The 18,364-nt window shown below is 48.2% G+C and overlaps 1 protein-coding gene across 1 annotated transcript in view; it reads left to right on the top strand.

Moving 5' to 3' along the window:
* Window positions 1-6,599, top strand: part of LOC8035218 — a 50,231-nt gene extending 43,632 nt beyond the window's left edge. Inside the window, exons 27-31 of the mRNA XM_040205828.3 lie at window positions 1,291-1,657; window positions 2,205-2,972; window positions 3,277-3,719; window positions 4,383-4,820; window positions 5,944-6,599. Coding sequence (XP_040061762.1) covers window positions 1,291-1,657; window positions 2,205-2,972; window positions 3,277-3,719; window positions 4,383-4,820; window positions 5,944-6,033 — 2,106 coding nt within the window. The 3' untranslated portion in view covers window positions 6,034-6,599. The remainder of the gene's footprint in view (window positions 1-1,290; window positions 1,658-2,204; window positions 2,973-3,276; window positions 3,720-4,382; window positions 4,821-5,943) is intronic.
* Window positions 6,600-18,364: the final 11,765 nt, after the last annotated feature.

Here is an 18,364-nt window from a genome sequence, read left to right as displayed (position 1 = left end):
TATTAGTCGTAAGCTCGTGAACTACACTTTGATCACCTTAAATTCGAGCGCAACCGATGCTACGAGTTATTGACACGAGTCAAACAGCCCCGAAAGCGCAGCGTCTTGGTGTTCATTATGTTTTTCTTTGTGTTCTGTTATCTCGAAACGAATATTGTAGAAGGTGTTCCAAAACAATTAGAGTTTTTTTTTACCTCTAAAATAAGCCGCATTGCCGAACGCTTAGCCTCTGCCCAGATGCAGCGCTAGCAGTCCAAACCGGATGTCAAACTTTCAGAACTCACAGTTATCTCATTACAAAGATAGAAGTGATTTTTTTTAAATATTTTAATGGGAAAATGGAACCAGATTTCGCTAACTGGCGCAATTGGCCTGTTGCAAAACGTGCAACGCCACGACGGCAAGGAATTTCGGGAACCCTCTGTGCAGATCATGCGCATTCTCGTTGCGCTTCCGCGACTGCGGTACCGCCAGCAGCCGCTGCAGCCATCCGCCATCCTGCCTATCCGCCGGAAGTCGTACTGCATTATTTGCGGCGAACCGTGTCTGTGGCAGCGTAAACGCACTGCGGCAGGTATAACTATTAACTAATTTGAATACGTTATTCGTCGCAACCCCGACGCGGCTCTCGGCTGCTCGAACGTTGTTGCCATGGTAACCTGCGGCTGCTCACGTTTGCCACGTGGCAGCTGGAGGAAAGACCAAGAGAGGGACGTACCGTGGTCCGTGGGCTCCCATTATTCGTTGCGTGGCGCTCGCGGGCTTTTGGGATTTGTGCCCACGGTCTATGCAGCTTCACGTATTGGAGGGCACCATTGACCGTAAATTTCCCATTGAAAATTTCAGAGAAATGCTTATAACTTTTGAATAGGGGTAACAGTTACTTCGGAAACTTGGGAATCTGGTTCAGACCGCTATCGCTACATTTGGGCGGAGAGTGCGCATTCGGCGATGCACAGTTAATTGTTGCAATAATAAACAAAACAAAAAAAAGCATTGCAATTTATTTTTGGGACTTCCTGTATAGTAAAGGTCCAATGACTTGCAATTTTAGTATGTTTGTTTGGAGTTATACCTGTTCATGCCTTCTGAGCTGCTTCCGAACATAAATGAAACAAGGTATGGATATTATACCCGGCTTTATTCAGTACTATAAATTATGTTATATTTATTCCTTCATAGTGATTCACAACGAGTTTACATTTAAAGAAAAGAAAGTCATTTGATCTGCCTCTTGGTGAAGCAAGTAGGACGATTCTAAAAAAAAAAACATGCTTTCCTCTTCTCCAGGCTAGGGACATCAGCGAACAGCTGGGCATGCCCGACATGGCCGCGGGAGTCATCGAGATGGGCAAGCAGCAAATTCAGGACGGTCTTCTGAACGGTCTTTCGGACGCGGTTCGCGAGTACTCCAACCTACGGTCTGGAATGCGCGTCGAGTATGCTCCCGAGCGAGGCGTCATGAGCGCTGAACTGCGCCTGCCGTCGTCCAAGGCCAACCTGGCTGAGGCCCTGGACATCACCAGCTACCCAGAGTACGACAAGATTATGGGACTCAAGGACAACTACTACGGTGTCGGCGCGAACTCCGTCTGGGACGCCTACTACAAGTACAGCCACTACGGCAACCCCAGGCACTGGATGCCACCGTTCAAGGGTGAGTCCAGCTGAGGTGTGAAAGTGCGGGAACAAAGTGAGACCTGGGCGTCAACATCGACCTTATATTTAAAATGCTTCTTGTTCATAAGTCATCCTAGAACTTAAATCTATTCAGCGTCGTCTGTACAAGGGTGCAGCGTTACTTGTTTATTCCTAAAGAATGACTAGCTTACGCCATATAATAGAAATATTTAATTGCAAAGAGGTTTTGATATAACTGCTTGCGTCTTGATAGTCGAGCGCCCGTAACAGAAGGATGACAGAAAAAAAGATCTTGCTAGAAACATTGTAAAAAATAATTGACGTAGAACAGCTAATTTAGTTGTGATTCAATAAAGAGCAGACGTGTAGCTAAAATTTTGGTTTGTTATGCTCGGTCAGAAGCAAATACCACGAATATTCCAAACAATATAAATTCGATTCCTCTCATAATTCGGCGTCCCTGCCGACATATTTACAACAGTTTCCCATATGATGTCACTTAAAATTTATGCCATCAAAACGTGTTCGCTGCTCACTTCAATATTCTATTTATGCTTTTACAGCTCGAGCCCTGATGGCCGGACCGCAGCATTACCGTACCTTCGACGGCTTCCACTTCGAATTCGCCGGCGAGTGCAGCTACCTCCTCGCCAAGGACTTCCTCAACGACCAGTTCGCTGTCATCATCAACTACGTCCGCGACGGACACCGCGTCGTCAAGAAGTCCATCACCGTCAACAGCGACGGGCAGCGATTCGACATCAGCTCCGACTACAAGGTCACGCAGGGCGGCAACAAGGTTGAACTGCCTCAAGACACCGGGGCCACCACCATCCGCCGAGAAGGACACGTCGTCATCGTCGAGAACAACAGTGGCCTGACCGTCCGCTGCAACCTGTACTACGACCAGTGCGTCACCGAGATCACCGGAGACCACTTCGGCAAGACTGGCGGCCTTCTGGGAACTTACGACTACGAGGACAAGCTTGACCTGATGACCCCGGACAGGAGAATTACGGACGACCCGACAGTCTTCGCCAACGAATGGGAGGTTGGACACGGCCGCTGCAGGAGCCAACAGAACATGGCACAGCCTATGGTTACCGACAGCAGGGCTACCTCTGTCTGCAAGAACCTCTTTGAGGAGGAGAAGTCCGTGTTCAGGAGCTGCTTCAAGATGGTAGACCCCAAACCCTACCTCAAGATGTGTCTGCACGACATGAGCAGTGCCAGCTACGACCAGATGGAGAAGGCAACCTGCGTCAGCGCAGCCGCTTACCGGGAGGAGTGCAATGAGTTTGGCGTGGAACTCGAGATGCCCAGGACCTGCGGTAAGTTCTATGTCACAAGCACTCTTATATTAATTGTGAAGAAAAGCAAAGAAATGAAAAGCACGGTCATTAAGCGTCTCATTTGATATGGTCCTTTTCTGGTTAAAGGACGTACAACAATAATGCCAGTGAAAAACAAAAGCAAAGTCAACCCTGACCCAAGGGCAACAGTATGCCCCCTAAATTTATCATGCCGTATTCTAGCTAAATATGAAATTTAATTTTAAGCCCGCTGCATCAAAATTGTCGTTTTCTTTGATATTCGTCTTGAAAGAAAAACATGTTTTTGTTTTCTCCTGGGCAGTGCGCTGTGAGAAGCCCGACGGCTCGGAAATCTTGTCCGGCGAAATCACCACTGTCACGGAAGACGAGTCTGTGAACACTGCTGACGTCATCTTCGTCGTGGAACGCAAGCTGTGCAACAAGAACGTCATGCCCAACCTGATCCGTCTTGCACAGGGCCTCGATGAGCGCTACGCTTCCAAGGGATTCTCCAACATGCGCTACGCAGTTGTGGGCTTCGGTGGCGATGGCGTAGCTGAACTGCCACACATCGTTACCGCCGACGGACAGGTCTTCAACAGCATTCGATCCATCATCTCGGCCTTCAGCAGCCTGACAGTCGGCAACGGAAACAGCGATGTGTTTTCTGCCCTGAAGTACGCTGCGAAGCTGCCCACCAGAATGGGATCCAGTCAAGTGATGATGCTGGTGAAGTGCACGACTTGCACCCCTGGAGAAGATCCAGTAAGTACTAAATTAGCCCCCTACGCGCTAACAACATTAATAACTGTGGCCTCCTAAGCGATTTCTGATTAATGGGGTCATGTAGAAGGCTCGCAAAATGAATTTCTCAGTTGATTGTGAAAACGTGACCTCAAGAGTTCATGGTGAACTCGCTTGATATAAATAGTCTTTCAAAAAACGCCGTGATAATGTAACATCCCGGCCCAGATATTTAGAAAATAATCGGCCGACATCTTTTTTTTTTTTTCGCCTTTAGTGACATTTTTTTGTATTGATTCTTGAAAGCAGCACTCGTCACTTTTATGCTTTGTTCAAAGTCCGTTTTTAAACAAAACAGCTGTAAATACAGCATTTGTTCACATTCTGTTCTAGGACAGTTAAATAAAATAAAATGAATATCACATTCATAAACCCTAATTAATTTAATAGATGGAAATCACATGCTAAGCCTTAAACGAAAGATCCTAGAAGTCTGCTGCTCTAAATATTTCGAAGGACTTATTTTTAACGTTCTTACTACAAGCTTTGGCAACCTTCGGACTTTGTTTACCCATTTTACTACAAGTTAACAGCATTATGTGGCCTCTTTCCTCCCTCGCTGCGTCTATTTTTAGTTGGGTGAATACCCAACGTCTGATTGCTTCTTGTTTCTTCCTTTCATAGTCGGTCTACACTGACATCTACCGCATGCTGATCGACCGCGGTATGCACCTGCACATCCTTGACGACGACGACTTCGCCGTCCGTACGGCTGCCAAGCCTTCCAAGAGCAAGCGCATCTTCGGTGTGGACCATCGCCTAGCCTACACCGCCAAGGACCTGAAGGAGATGCACGGCGACGCCGACATCCACTCCCAGATCCGTCTGCCCAAGGACTTCTGCGTGCCGCTGGCCCTGGAGACCAACGGAACCCTTTTCAGCTCGCTGAAGATGTTCGAAAAGAGGAACGTCAACAAGAAGTTCATCGACGTCATGGCTCGTCGCGTTGCCCTGTCCGAGGCCCCAGACTGCCAGATCTGCGAGTGCGTCAGCGCTGAAGATGGTGTCGGACAGTCACTCTGCAACCGCTGCGTGTCGCCGACGTTGGGACCTGTGCGATCGGTGAGGCGGCTCTTGTTTACTTTTTGGGGAGGGGGGATCGATGGTCGAGTGTGTCTACGAACCGCAGGTAGGAGTCCGTGCAGCAAACAAAAAGCTCGCGCCGCAGAACCTAGAGACTTTGGGTTCAATCCCGACCACTGCCCGTTTTGAAATGGCTGAGCATCGTATCGGTGTGCGGTCGTGTACCGCTACTGCATGATGCACGTTAAGGACCACAGGCTAGCAGTCGTACTGCACTAGCAAAATGTCTCATCCACAGTGGAGACATCGAACGTTCATTGGGGCTGTTATGTTTAGACGTTTTACACTGCGGCTACCGCTTATCCCGGCCGTGTAAGCTGGATAACCGCCCTGTCACGGGGGCATAGAGCTCGGTTGGTGCCTTTATAAGCGGCTACGACGTCAAGCAAAAGGTTTTTGCTTGGTCCCGTTGCCGGAGACTAGACACTACCAGAGCCACGCCAGAGTCTTTGAGTCGTCGATTCTCCCGCCAAAACGTAAAAGGGCTGAATAATGTCCCACTGTCTAAATGCGCCCAAAACCATAAAAAAGAAAGAAAGAAAGGGGTCGTACGAATTGTAAGAACCGTCACCATCACGCCAGAATTGATGGTGGTGAAATTATAGCGCGAACGATGAAACGCGAAAGTCAACGATACTGTCTCTTATGCGATGGTTTGCGTTGAATGTAGCGTCTCGAGTTACAACCGTAAGAACTGCAGTTCCTTGGATTTACGACTGCAGTACGACGATAAACCAGACTTTTAAATTTTTTTTTTTTTTAATACCGGAACCATTAGGATAGGAAATTGAACACAAGATGTTTTGAATCTGAAAGATGAGAGGAACTTTCGCTCCACCTGCTGGTTGTTTTATTTCTAGGATGTCACGAATCAGTTGACTTACATCGATATTAATAAAGATAGACACAGCAATTGGGCATGCATCAATCACACCAATCTATTTACTTTGTATCTTGTTATTGTACGCGCATTGCTGTTTAAGCAATTTTGTAATAGTAGTTGGGAATACATGGGAAGGATGATTCTGTCGGCCGCTTTGCACGTATGCTGACAAATTTACCTAGCCCTAAAATTTCCCTTTCGTTTGTTTTTATTTTGCAGCCGGATTTCTCTCTTTCGATGTACGACGAGGTTGTCGAGCGGAAGGGATACAAGCGTCCCAAGACCAAAAAGCTGCGACACCGCAAATGAACGTATTTGCCTCTGCTCTCCAACTGACCGAATGTTGTCTTCTTGAGACTTAGCTCTTAGAATGTTTCCGTTTCCGCTGTTAAGCTGACAGCGCTCTACTTCTCTTCAACATCTGCATTTCTAATTCTTTACCCTCTCCAACTTCCAACTGTTTCCTCTCCTAAATCTCAACGGGAAAAATATCATAAATGAGTAACGTACACGCATTTTATCAGGTATTTTGTTTTATAAAATTAATTCAACTCTACTTTCTGCTTTCATACGCACTTTACTTTTTTTTTTCAATTTTTCAGAGCGACGTTACTTCTATTCTGTGACATTACCACCTCCTCTACTTCTTTCTTTTTTTTTTTTTCTTTTTCGCTGGACGAAAGTGGTGTGTGAATATAGTCAGAGGTCTTTTTGCTGAAGGGCGAAAAAAAAGTGTACTAAGAAAAAGAAGAAAAGCGTCATTTCTTGTAGACGATGTTTTTGTTTATATAAACAAATAAAGTTGAGGTGCAAGTGTATTTATGTTTCCATTTTTGTGCTGTTGTAAATAAATAAAAAATAGATCATCCCTATAACGAGGCATCTATTCGTTGCATCCACTGAATGTGCCCACATTCGTCTGTTGGGAACTGTCAGCAGATCTCACGACAGAGCCTGGGAGAAATGTGCCCTATGAGGAACCCAGGGATCCCGGCTTCAATCCCCACCCCTGCCCGTTTCGATCTGGATGAGCGTCGTACCGGCTTGCGGTCGTGATTCACTAATGCGTGGTGCACGTTAAAGGGATACTGAACCATGGAATTTAGGACAAACATAAATCTCCAAAACAACAGCTAGGTGACTGGTGAGCGACCGAAAAAATCCGCCTGGTCCGGGTATCGAACCCGGGACCTCTCCATTACAAGTGGAGCGCTCTACCAACTGAGCTAACCAGGGGTTAGACGTCAGTAGAGCAAACGGTGTCCGCATTAAGTGGCGCACGTTCTTTCCACGAGCCAGCAGCCGCTGGTGTGCGCGAGCACATGCAACAAAAATGACGTCAAAGACCTCCATTCACGGTGAAGATGGCAGTGAAATGTATGGACTTCGGGCCAAAGGAGAATAAAGACAAATTTTTAATGTACACAGTGGTGTCTGCTGTAGAAGTTAAGCGATTTATTGGTCTAACAAGCACGTAGCTTTTACTTGTAAAGATGAAAAGCCTGTCTTTATTCTCCTTTGGCCCGAAGCCCGTGCATTTCACTGACCTCTTAAGCGCGAATGGAGGTCTTTGATGTCATTTCCGTTGCGTGTGCTCGCGCACACCGGCGGCTGCTGGCTCGTGGAAAGAACGTGCTCCACTTATTATGGACACTAAATTTTTTGGTTCATATCCCTTTGAAGACCCCCGGCTAGCGGTTGTACTGCACTGGCTAAATTTCCCATCTACAGCTGGGAGACAAGTCGCCCATTGAGACAGACTAAGTTCAGGCTGCATAAACGTACACACACCCCATTTCTCTGCACTATGTATAGCCCGAAGGACATCAACGAGTTTATGTTTATAAAACCTTCTTCCCCAGTCTCGGGTTAAACTTTTCAGCAGCATTGCTATTCCAGTGACCTCTTCGAGCTGAGTAAGTAAATCCGCTAATATTATGCCAGGAATCGCAACACTGATGGTGCAAAATAAAGACGGTAGACGCTTACTGTCTGCACGCGCTCAAATGCAATGCATATGGTTATTTTTACCAAGAAGAACAAATCAGGTACTGCGAACTCTGTCATGCGAAATGGTACACGCTCAGCAACAAATCCACCCCAATGGAAGCTGATATGACGTCTGTCTCATGGCTTTGAAAACACGACATTGGACGTGTTACATAATTTACTCGATCTCACTCCAAAGCACTATGCAAGATACTTCTTGGGACCTCGGTGGTGAGGACATATATTACGGTGAAGGCTATGACGCGATCAACCAGATAAAGCCCTATTGGCGTGTGCCCCAGTGGCCAATGACGACGGCGTCTCCGCCAGTCGGAAGGTGCAACTTAGAAAACGAAAATCAGACGCCGTAGAAGTGTATTGTTGCCACGGCAACCGAGCGTGGATGATGTCCGCTCGGCGCGCTTGCTCCGACCTTGACGGACGCTGGCCTGACACCCTATGTTGCGCTTTTTGGACTCCCATGGCGACTAGGGAGAAGGAAGTGACCTCAGTGACGCAGTAAACGCAGGTTGGATGTTGATTGGTGAGAGTCCCTGATGACGAATTTCCGCAGAAGAAAAAAAAAAAGTGAGCTTTGTTTTCTTCTACAGAAATTTGTCATCAGCGGCTCTCACCAATCAGCATCCAATCTTTGTTTCCTGCGTCGCTGACGACACTTCCTTCTCCCAAGTCGCCGTGGGAGTCCAAAAAGCGGACCATAGGGAGCCAGAACACCGCGCCGAAGGTCTGTCCGCTTCAACGCATTCACAAAACTGTTCTTGTCGCCGTTGAGGCGCGAAATTTAGATATAACGAGGCTCTGTTGAGGCAACGAGCGTAGGCAAGTGCCAAGTTCTACATGGCACGGCACACCGAGAACAGCTGTTTGAAAAAAAGCACGTCTTCTATAGAGAAGCACGAGAAACCGGCCCTGCGAGAGGCTACCGCTAGCCACCAGAGCCATTTACACTGAGAGGGTTTGGCCATTGGGCGGAGGCTGTTGCCTGCTAGAACCAGCGGATTTCGCGATAACACAAAATGGTGTTACTTTTTCCTCTTCTTTATTCCTGATAAATCGCATAAAATTCCTGCGAGTCAGAGCTCCAAAATGACGGAGGGAAATATTCATCCCCCGGTTGTAAGACTACGCTGCTGTGGTTGCCAGACTGTCCAAATCTTCTTGAGAAGGACAAACTCTCGCAGCCTTCGCGGCGAAAAACTCTGAAGGGACGCTTCTATTTTCCTCACTATAGGTAGCGCACGTGCTGCCCACGCGGTTATGTTTTATATTTTATAGCACATAGAAGGCTCGGAATTGCACGTGTTGGCACCAGCAGGGGAGGTCGAAATATCCTCACTCTGGGTTGTGACAATATTCCACCAGGCACCGATACCGAAACTTCTCGCCGCAAATAAACATGTATCTGCTAGCCGCATGTTAAGGAGCCATCTGGTGGCACCGCTCGCTACGAACGCGAGGAGAGGAACTTATCTGGATACTACGACGCACGCGGTGTCCGCACCTCGTATTTATTTTACACCATGCTACAGAGTAAAGGTTGTGTATACCTGGAATTCAGACGGTGACTTCGTTTGTGTTTTCGGGTGATATGACCTACCGGTGAGACTCGGATATATTGGGAAGAAGATTCAAGCGTCGCGACCCCTAGTACTTAAAGTGAGAACTACACCGACGGGGACAACAACAACTACATAGATTATTTGTTGGCGTTTCGACGCAGCGCTCGACCCACGAAGCCGAACGTTACGTCCGCGTTTGGCAGAGACTTGGGTTCAGTCAGTGAAGTCGAACGCGGACGCAGCAAAAACATTGGGCACGAGTCGTGCCCAATCTTTGCCCCGCGCTCATTCGAGAAAGATAAAGCATATAATCCAGTGCATGTACCATGTGTTGGTAAACATAGAACTCTGGGGAAAACTAAAGCCCGTTGATGTTTCAAAAGTAGCGCAAAGTGCGTCGATGCACGAGGCACATGCAACGTGCAGCCCTTGGGAAGATCATGGCGACACAGCCCAGCACTGAGCTAGATTTTAGACGCCATGAATGTGCCGTGCGCCATCACGGCACGTGCCTCGAGCATTTCTACAACAATGAATGGTGCCACTTTTCCCAGGATGAAGCGGCTTTAGTATCGAGCATTTCCACAACAATGAATGGCACCACTTTTCCCAGGATAGGGGGCATTAGCCTCGAGCATTTTTTCAACAATGAATGGCACCACTTTTCCCAGGATAGGGGGCATTAGCCTCGAGCATTTTTTCAACAATGAATGGCACCACTTTTCCCAGGATAGAGGGACTTCAGGGAAAACAAGCTGAACGTAGCGCCACCTATGGTTCGATCTCTTCGCCAGAACTCCAGTATAATTTTTATCAGTCAATATGGTGGTACATTGAACACCACTAAATATAAGAATAAGAGTACCATCAGGGTTTATTAACAAACATTTGAAAGATGGTTACAAATCTCTGTAACGCGAAATTAGAGCGTAGCTCTTGAAGAGGAGGAGGGCAGGGTACGGAGCGAAGGGTGCGCTCCTCCTCCTCCTTACCCTCTCCTCCTCCTCCGATACAGGAACAGCAATTCAATTCCCCGCTAAATTAAGAGGGGAATTGAATTGCTGTTGAGGTCACGTGACGTCAATTGTCTCTCTAAATCTAGCGGAGAAACTGAATTTGTTCATAGGTCACGTGACACCAGGTCATGGGACGTTATTTTCAACGCTAAATTTAGCGGGGAAACTGAATTTCTGTTGCAGTCACGTGATGTCAATTTTTCCACTAAACTTGGCGCGGTTACGCCGACGTCGACGCCCTGAAACACGGAAACGGGCGCCTAAGAGCTTCGCTCTAAATACAAAAAGAACAGCGACTTCTATGCGCTTCTACAAACAGGATCAGTGTTTCGAGAGCTCGCCAGCTGGCGATGTCTTTTGCGCAATCCCGCAGCGTCACTCCCTCACCCTCGCCAACAAGCTCTGCCCAGACCATCATCACCATTTTTGTTTGATCTCTACGATGCCATTGCATCGTCGCTGGACGCGGCGCCACGGGCATTATACGGCGAGCAAGTGTTCGAAAACGCTTTCTTTGGCGCATCGAAACCCAACGAGGAACAAGCCGCAGTAAAGTAGCAATTGGAGCTAGTAGCTGTCTGTGCGCTGTTTTATCATATTAGGGGAAAGCCAATCAAAAAGCACTGGCACCGCGAAGCGCGCACCGTGATTGGTTGAGGATGGAAAGAAACTAAAGCACCTGACCACATCTGGGGGGAAAAATTCACGAGGTGCGCAAATAGCTGACGAACTTGGACGCATTCACTGGACAACATATTTGGCGGACTGCTCACAGCGCACGCTCGGCATGAGTTTTTATTTATGATCTCCCAAAAAAGAAAATCTTGATGATGCGCAATGTGCGTGTTGGAAGCGGTGTTTAAGCTTGCCATAAGCACGTGCTCAGCAGCAGTGAGCTCAGCTATGGCCGTTAACGAATACCACTCTTTACTGGACGCCATATTTGAGTCGACTGCCCATAGCGCGTGCTCGGGATAAGTTCTTGTTAGTGGTCTCCTAAAAAAAAGACAATCTCGATGGTGTTACTATAGGTATGTACATCGGGTTTGAATGAGATACGAACCAACTTTACTGGAGCATGCTCAGTTAGATAGATAGATATTTATTTGTACATTTAAGTACAGGTTGCATAGAAGGTGTTTCTGCCCGTACACATATGTGCCTATGTGGCCAGCTAGACGATGATGGCTCCGCCTGCGACGTGGGCTCAGTAACGGTCACGAGAACTAGCAGCGCTGAAGTCGAGTTTTACTTTCGGATTGTCTAGCCCGCGAAGCTTCCATAGCAATACTTCAGCTCGGGCGAGTTTGCAATTCATACTAACACTTCACAACGCAAGGAAACAGACCCACACAAGATAAATTTTAAACACTCAAAGAAAAAACACCCACAATGCGCTAACTCTCATCTCTGTGGTCTATTACACCTCATCTTCATCATCTTTTTTGCTTGTATGCACATGAATGTAAAAAAAAGGAAGAAAAAAAAAAAAAAGAAAAGAAAGCTCTCAACGCGGTGGTATAGTAGACGACGCGCGAGACGGGGAAGCAAGATCCGACTGCAGCGCCGCTAGTTCTCGTGACCGCCACCTGGGCCACTCGCCCCTGCAGGGAGCTGCGAAACTGAGCTTGCTCTAGTTAGCTCTAGTAACGTTGAGTAGTTGATACGAACAGCGGAGCGCGTGGCCGTCGACACATGCCACGCTTTCTGGTGGCCTCTGGAAACTCATAAAATTGCGGGTGGAGACTATGGCGCTGAAAGGGCGTGCGTCCTACTAGTCCTACTTCGATGTGTTTGAACCAGTAGGACGTGGTTTTAACCTCGCTCAGCAGAACCCGAGCTTCTACGCTGCGCCGGCGACGCGCTGGAAGCTCCGTCACTGTTGACATATCATTCGAACCTGTTAGTACGTACGTGTGACTTACCTTTCTGCGCTGCCACGGCTATCTTGAGATAAAATAAATATACACCAATATAAACTGCGCAGATTTCTAGAATCTTGCAGAATGATAACAATACAACAAATAAAGGCAAAACAGATTTTAGCCTGTCTGTCACTATTAAAAAAGTATCACAAGGTTATCATTAGGTATCGTTTATATCCGAAAACCATTCCATTGACACAAATCCGATGACAGAAAATAAATCAGCTTCATTTTGAAACCGTTTCGTTATCATGTGATGCGTGAGCTGCGGCCAGCGGAGCCGGTGCGACCAGCGGGACTAGCAGCCGACACGTTTTCCAAATCACGGACGCGAATTCAAACGGCGTACGCGTGTCGAGAAGTTGACCACTCGGTGACTCGTCCGCTTCGTCCAAATGCAGCACACCCTTGTTAATGTTCGGTTGAGGACCTTGCTGAAGAACGTGCGCTTCCGAACCTTCGTGAAGTTGGAGGCGACTCCTGCTAAGCGCCGTGTCCACGGAGTCGATGACCGGAGGGTCGAAGGGCAGTGTCATCCTGGACGTTCTGAACCGGATCCGTGAAAGGTCGAGGACCCTCTCCAAAAGCAAGGGTTCTCCGCGACGAACCGCTTCAACTGGTGCCGTTAGGAGCGAGGAGAGTTGGAGAGACGTGACTATCGGTACCAACGTCGTGAAGAACTGTAGACTCTTCATGAGGCCGCTGGCATGATTAGCTTGATGCAAGTGTAAGGGGTTGTTTGGTTTTCCTGCTTTTGGAAGGAATCCCTGGCGTTTTTGTTGTCGTCATTTTCGTTGTCGTCGTTGTTCCTTCTTCTGTTGACTTCTTCTTTTCTTGTTCCTGTTGCTTCCAAGAGGGGGGGATCGGTGGCCGAGTGGGCTAGCGCACACCAGCCTGGGGTGCTATTCTGGGGTGCTACTCTGGTCACAAACGGTCACGTTTGTGTTTCTCGAAAACTCCTCCCCCCTGCGAACCGCGCGCTCCTATTGGCCACAGCCCGCGTGATAATTCCACGCGGTTCCCATGGGAACGTTCGCGAAACACGAAAGCAACTGTTTGCCGTAACTGTCACTCTTCGAGCTCGGACCGTGACGACAACGTGACGTATGACCACGTCCGAGCTACGTAGCACATAGCGGAAGTCGCGTAACTAGATTAACTGCGGTATTACTCGACACACCCTACTCTCTGTTTCACTATGAGTGCGAGCTAGTGCGGGTGTAGGAGCTATACAAGAACGTGCTCCGGGCTTTCAACGTCCCTGTCGAGCAGGCGCACTTGCGCAGTGCAAACCAACGTTCGTGCAAGCATCATTTTGGGTGATGTGCTCGTGCTTTTAACTTATGTTTCTATTGCACGAAGGGGAACAAGCTTTGGGCAGGATTCTAGAGCGTAGAAAATGGCGGCGATGCTTGTTGCGCAACGATGGCTCGATTAACGCGTACAATGACGGGTTTTCCGCGAGCACCCGGTAGCCTTCGCAATGCACGACGACTGTTTCTGACGACAATACCGCTTATCGAAAAGCACCGTGTGATCGCAGTGTCACCAGCTGCGCGACGAGAGACGGCGACGATGAGAGATGATGACCGTCGAGCAGCAGCAGACTAATTGAATCGCACTGAGATTTTTCGCAGCGGGGAACTACAAGAGCGCGGTTGCCACCGATGATCACATAACTAATGTCCAGTGGATGGTGATCAGAGCCGTGACGGCCGTCGCGAGTGTCGCTGTCAACCGGCTGGGAAGAGACGGCTGGGTCGACAAAACCCCGAACCGAGGCAGCTGAGGCATGTGCGAAAGAAGGCTTTTGTCGCCACCACGACAAGCACACCGACGTCGTGGGGTGCGTTGACGGAACCTAGAATCTAACAGAACCTTCGTCACCATCTTCATCGGTCTGAAGGAGATCGTCACCGTTCTGAAGGACTCCAACACTTTTCCGCAAACACCACTTTGTCATTAACAACTTGGTGGTAAGTTTACGTTAAATTTCAGGGTTTCTACCTCTTCGAAGTTAGTGCACGCTTAGTACCTATGTCTTCAGTTGACCATTTGTTGCGGTTTGTAGCTACTGTCAATCACGCAATAAAATCTGGATGGGTTGCTGATGGCATTTTATTGTATCAACTAGATATTTTACCTTTTGACGCCAAGCTTCTGGAATTGCATGTCAGTCATCGGACAGTCATAAGAAACACTTTTCGATGCCCTGCAATGAACTACGAACAGTGTGTCCTAATAATGATCGTTAGTTGTTTAGACAGCAGGAGTTTAGTCTGACGGAGCATGGTAACATTGTTACCCACTGTAGGCGAGAAATTTAGCCAGTGCAATCTTGTGGATGGTCGTCATCTCCATGACCAAGAAAAATAATAAAGATACAATTGTCCTCCATTCAACACCCATGTGTTTAATGTAAAGGTTATCATACAGATTAAAAAGATTGTCGTTTCGAAAGTGACAGTAACTCGTTGAAATTATAGAGTAGTGTGAGCTGGATTTTTTTTTAAAATTTGCCTGTAATGCAGAGCACATACGCACTGTTGAAGCAGAGTAGATGTGTGAGGGAAAAACGAGCATATGTACTAAAGAAAGAACCGCTACGTAACGTGAAAAATGTCAGCAACTATCTTGCCATTGTGGTACGAGTTCAGTCGCTCTGCACATGCTTATGGCAGCCTGTGAATGTAGGATGCTCCCCTTATGGCATCATCCAGTGGCAAAGCCAGGGGGGGGGGGGGGGGGGGCTTATCTTCGCCCCCCCCCCTCCCCAAATCCGGCGGGCCCTAGAATATATACACAAATTTCGACACCCCCCCCCCCCCCCCCCCCCCGCTCCCCAAGTCATAAACATCCCAGCCACCTGAAACCCCCTCCACCCTCACCCCCTTAAAAGTTCCTGGCTATGCCACTACTATCAATAGCACTCAATTGATAGCCAACATAATCAAGATAAGCGAAATTTTCTTTATTTTATGCAGCATATAGGCAGTGTTTTTGTCTTTGTATGCGTGCAGCCAAAGCACACACGGTAGAAAACACTTGTGTGAAGCCTGCGTTCACAATGCGGTCCCCGTCAAACGTTCAAGGCGTTAACGAATTCCACAAATTAAATTTTCAACAAAACGCATTAGTTTTGCAAAACGCTGGCAAACTTACGTTGCGTTTTACATCATTCACCTTTGTCGTCCGATGAATCAGCAGTCAGCACTACACAAACCTCAATGAGCTTGTGGTTTGTTTTCTTGCCGTTGGGGCGATCGCTGGCGGTCGTGGCGGGGGCACAATTCTTTCTCAGACCGTTGGCTGCTTCCTCCGTGCTCGCGGAAACGTGGTTTTCTTTGTGTAAAAGGGAGGTTTTGAATCTTGATGCATGGCAACGCTGAATGAAGTTATATTACTGTCTTCATAATCTCAGCAAGGCTACCGTACGAGCCACAACACCGCCACCACTTTCAAGCTTCATAACACCGGCACAAATAGAAGCCAAGTCTTGCATCTCGCCAAGTGTTCAGCTCACTGTGCTCTTCGACCCGGTCCTGCCGCCGAATGGGCTCATCCAACAGCACGAAAGCATTCGTGTGCGCGTTGTCCGAGTGACAGATCGCATGTCAAACCCCCGCCGCGGTCGATCCGACGAGCATCGCGGCCATGTTCTTTCGAGTTTAACTCGCCAAGGGTACGGTTGTCGAGTTAAAACAATGCAAATAGTCCCATGCATTCTTGTTCTTACGTCATTTTGTCGTCAGAACCCGAACTAGAAAAATGACTGTTAGCGGCAAACAGAGGCTTTCTAATTTCACGAACGTTTCCATGGCAAAGAGCGTTGAATCGTCACGCGCAATGAAGCCAATGGAATAGCGAGGTACCTATGTAGGGAAGTGTAAAAACGCGGAGCACGTGAAGCGAAAGCTCGCGCTGCAGAATCCAGGGATCCTGGGTTCAATCCCCACCCCTGCCCGTTTCGATTTGGATGAGCATCGTACCGCCGTGCGGTCGTGTATCACTACTGCGTGGTGCACGTTAAAGACCCCAAGCTAGCGGTTGTACCGTACTGGCTGAATTGCTCGTTTATAGCTGAAAGACAAGTCACCCGTTGAGACAGACTAAGCTCTAGGCTGCATCAAGATACACACACCCCGTGGGAACACTACCCAATAACAGGCTGAAGTTGAGCTAGTTGGTACATAATTTAGGTGATGAAGAAGAAATATAAAGAACAGTGATGAAGAAGAAATATAAAGTCTTAGTTGATAGCCAGCGGTGTGTATGTCTCTGTTTTTCTCCCTGTCTGTGTTTGTCCCTCTCGTTCTAGCTGACCATTTACCTAAAGAACACAACCCTTCGCGAGATCTCTTGGAGCACGCGAAGTAAAGAAAGAAGCCGAGACGTCTCGAGCTTAGAGAACGCGAGGCTGCGATGTTCAGACCATCGAGACGCTAAACCGCGGTATCCGTTTTTTTACGCGCCGAGAAGACACCCACGATACCGCAGCCTCGCAGAGAAGTTTCGGGAGAGTCATCCACACAAGCGCCAGCCATGCAGACAGGCTTGGGGGCAAAGCACGTCGTCGCCAGCATCCTATTGATCTTCGCGGCCGGCAGGACTGTCGCCGACGTCGTCCAAGTCCAGCCGTTCCCACTCGAACAGGTCTTCGGACCTCTACACCAGCTGGCACTGAGCCCAGAGTTGAAATATCCGCAAGAAAAAGCAGCCCTGGACAGCCTACGGTCGACGTTAGGGTCGAGTCCGGAAGCCCCGAGAGACGACGAAGAAAAACCGACCGGAAAAGTCGGTTACAACGGGGAGACCATCGGGCGTCAAGGACCCATCGCTGAGACCCCTTTGTCAAAGCCTTGCGATAGCCGATCTCAAAGTCTCGACCTTATGCAAGTCCTGTTGAGCAATTTTGGACGACTTCCAGGAATGAACCCACGTTTCTTTGAGGTCGGTGCCGAGTCTTCCGGCAGGGAAGGGCCGGCACCGAGACCGCGCGTCAACAGGACTTCAATCGTCGAGAGGATTGGCGTCGGGCAGCCGGACGTTGGATTCATCGGCGTTGATTTGGAGGTGATCGTCGTTCCGGAGCTCAACGAAACGCGCCGGAGGAATGCCAGTCGACGGTCGTCCATGAAGCACAGGTTCCTGCCGCGAAATCGCAGTGCCTACGTCGTCCTGGATACCTACCCCGTTCAAATGAGCGAAGATTCGAACGGCCGGGGTTTCGGTTCGCAGAGCATGAACAGGTACTGTGCTTTTATTTTATTTTTTTCTTTTATTAATTTTTTTAAGAGGGGGAGGGGGTAGAATTTCTATTATTAGTGGCCTATGTTTTGACTCCACTGCACTGCAGCATATGAAGAACTGCAGTGACCTCAAATTCAACGTCTCTCAGGAATTGCAGTCTCAGTTATGCAACTTCTGCGTTGTGGAATCGTTATGGAAGTTGGGCGCTAGCGAGGGTTCAGCAGCAGCGGCAAACTCAACAACGCAGAAAATCTGGCAATACTAGAAACGAAAGAGTCGACTTGCCTTAGACGGTTGAATTGGGCCTACTGCTGTTTGGTATTTGGTATTTAAAAAAATTCTAACAATGATTCCACCAGCAGAATGTGTCATCCAATTTAGACCTGAATTGTCTCGCACTCTCATCATCATAACTCAATTATTCAAATGCCTTTATCGCGAGAACACGACAGTAGGATAATAGAAAGTTGAACCCCCAAACAATTTGTGAACACGAACACCGCTTTAACAGACGGATTGTTTTTGTCCGTTAACTAGACGCTAAGTTGCCTTCGTTGGAGAGTAGCGACACTTCAGCACACTTATTGGTAAAAATTAATGTTGCCAGTTATTTCAAGTTTTATCTGATATCGCAGAAAGCAGTCTTCGATCTTCCACGAATGCTAGCTGAGACGGCGACAGTGCTAAACAAGAAACGATGAGGTACTCGCCAGGCGACAAAGTTAAACGATATTTCTTGGGCTACCCGACGCCGTACCTATGGTCGGTGACAGGTTAAAAGTTCCGGGGAAGCTGCTTTCACCCCTTTCCACTTTAGCGGAGCGAACCAAGAGAGGAGGTCGCCTCCACTCCAGCGTTCCCTAAGCTTAAAGTGGGAAGG

The sequence above is a fragment of the Ixodes scapularis genome, unplaced genomic scaffold, assembly GCF_016920785.2.
Source record: "Ixodes scapularis isolate PalLabHiFi unplaced genomic scaffold, ASM1692078v2 PGA_scaffold12__126_contigs__length_90152505, whole genome shotgun sequence".
Lineage (NCBI taxonomy): Eukaryota > Metazoa > Arthropoda > Arachnida > Ixodida > Ixodidae > Ixodes > Ixodes scapularis.
The sequence above is the reverse complement of the archived record's forward strand: the minus strand, read 5'-3'. Positions and strand labels throughout refer to the sequence as shown.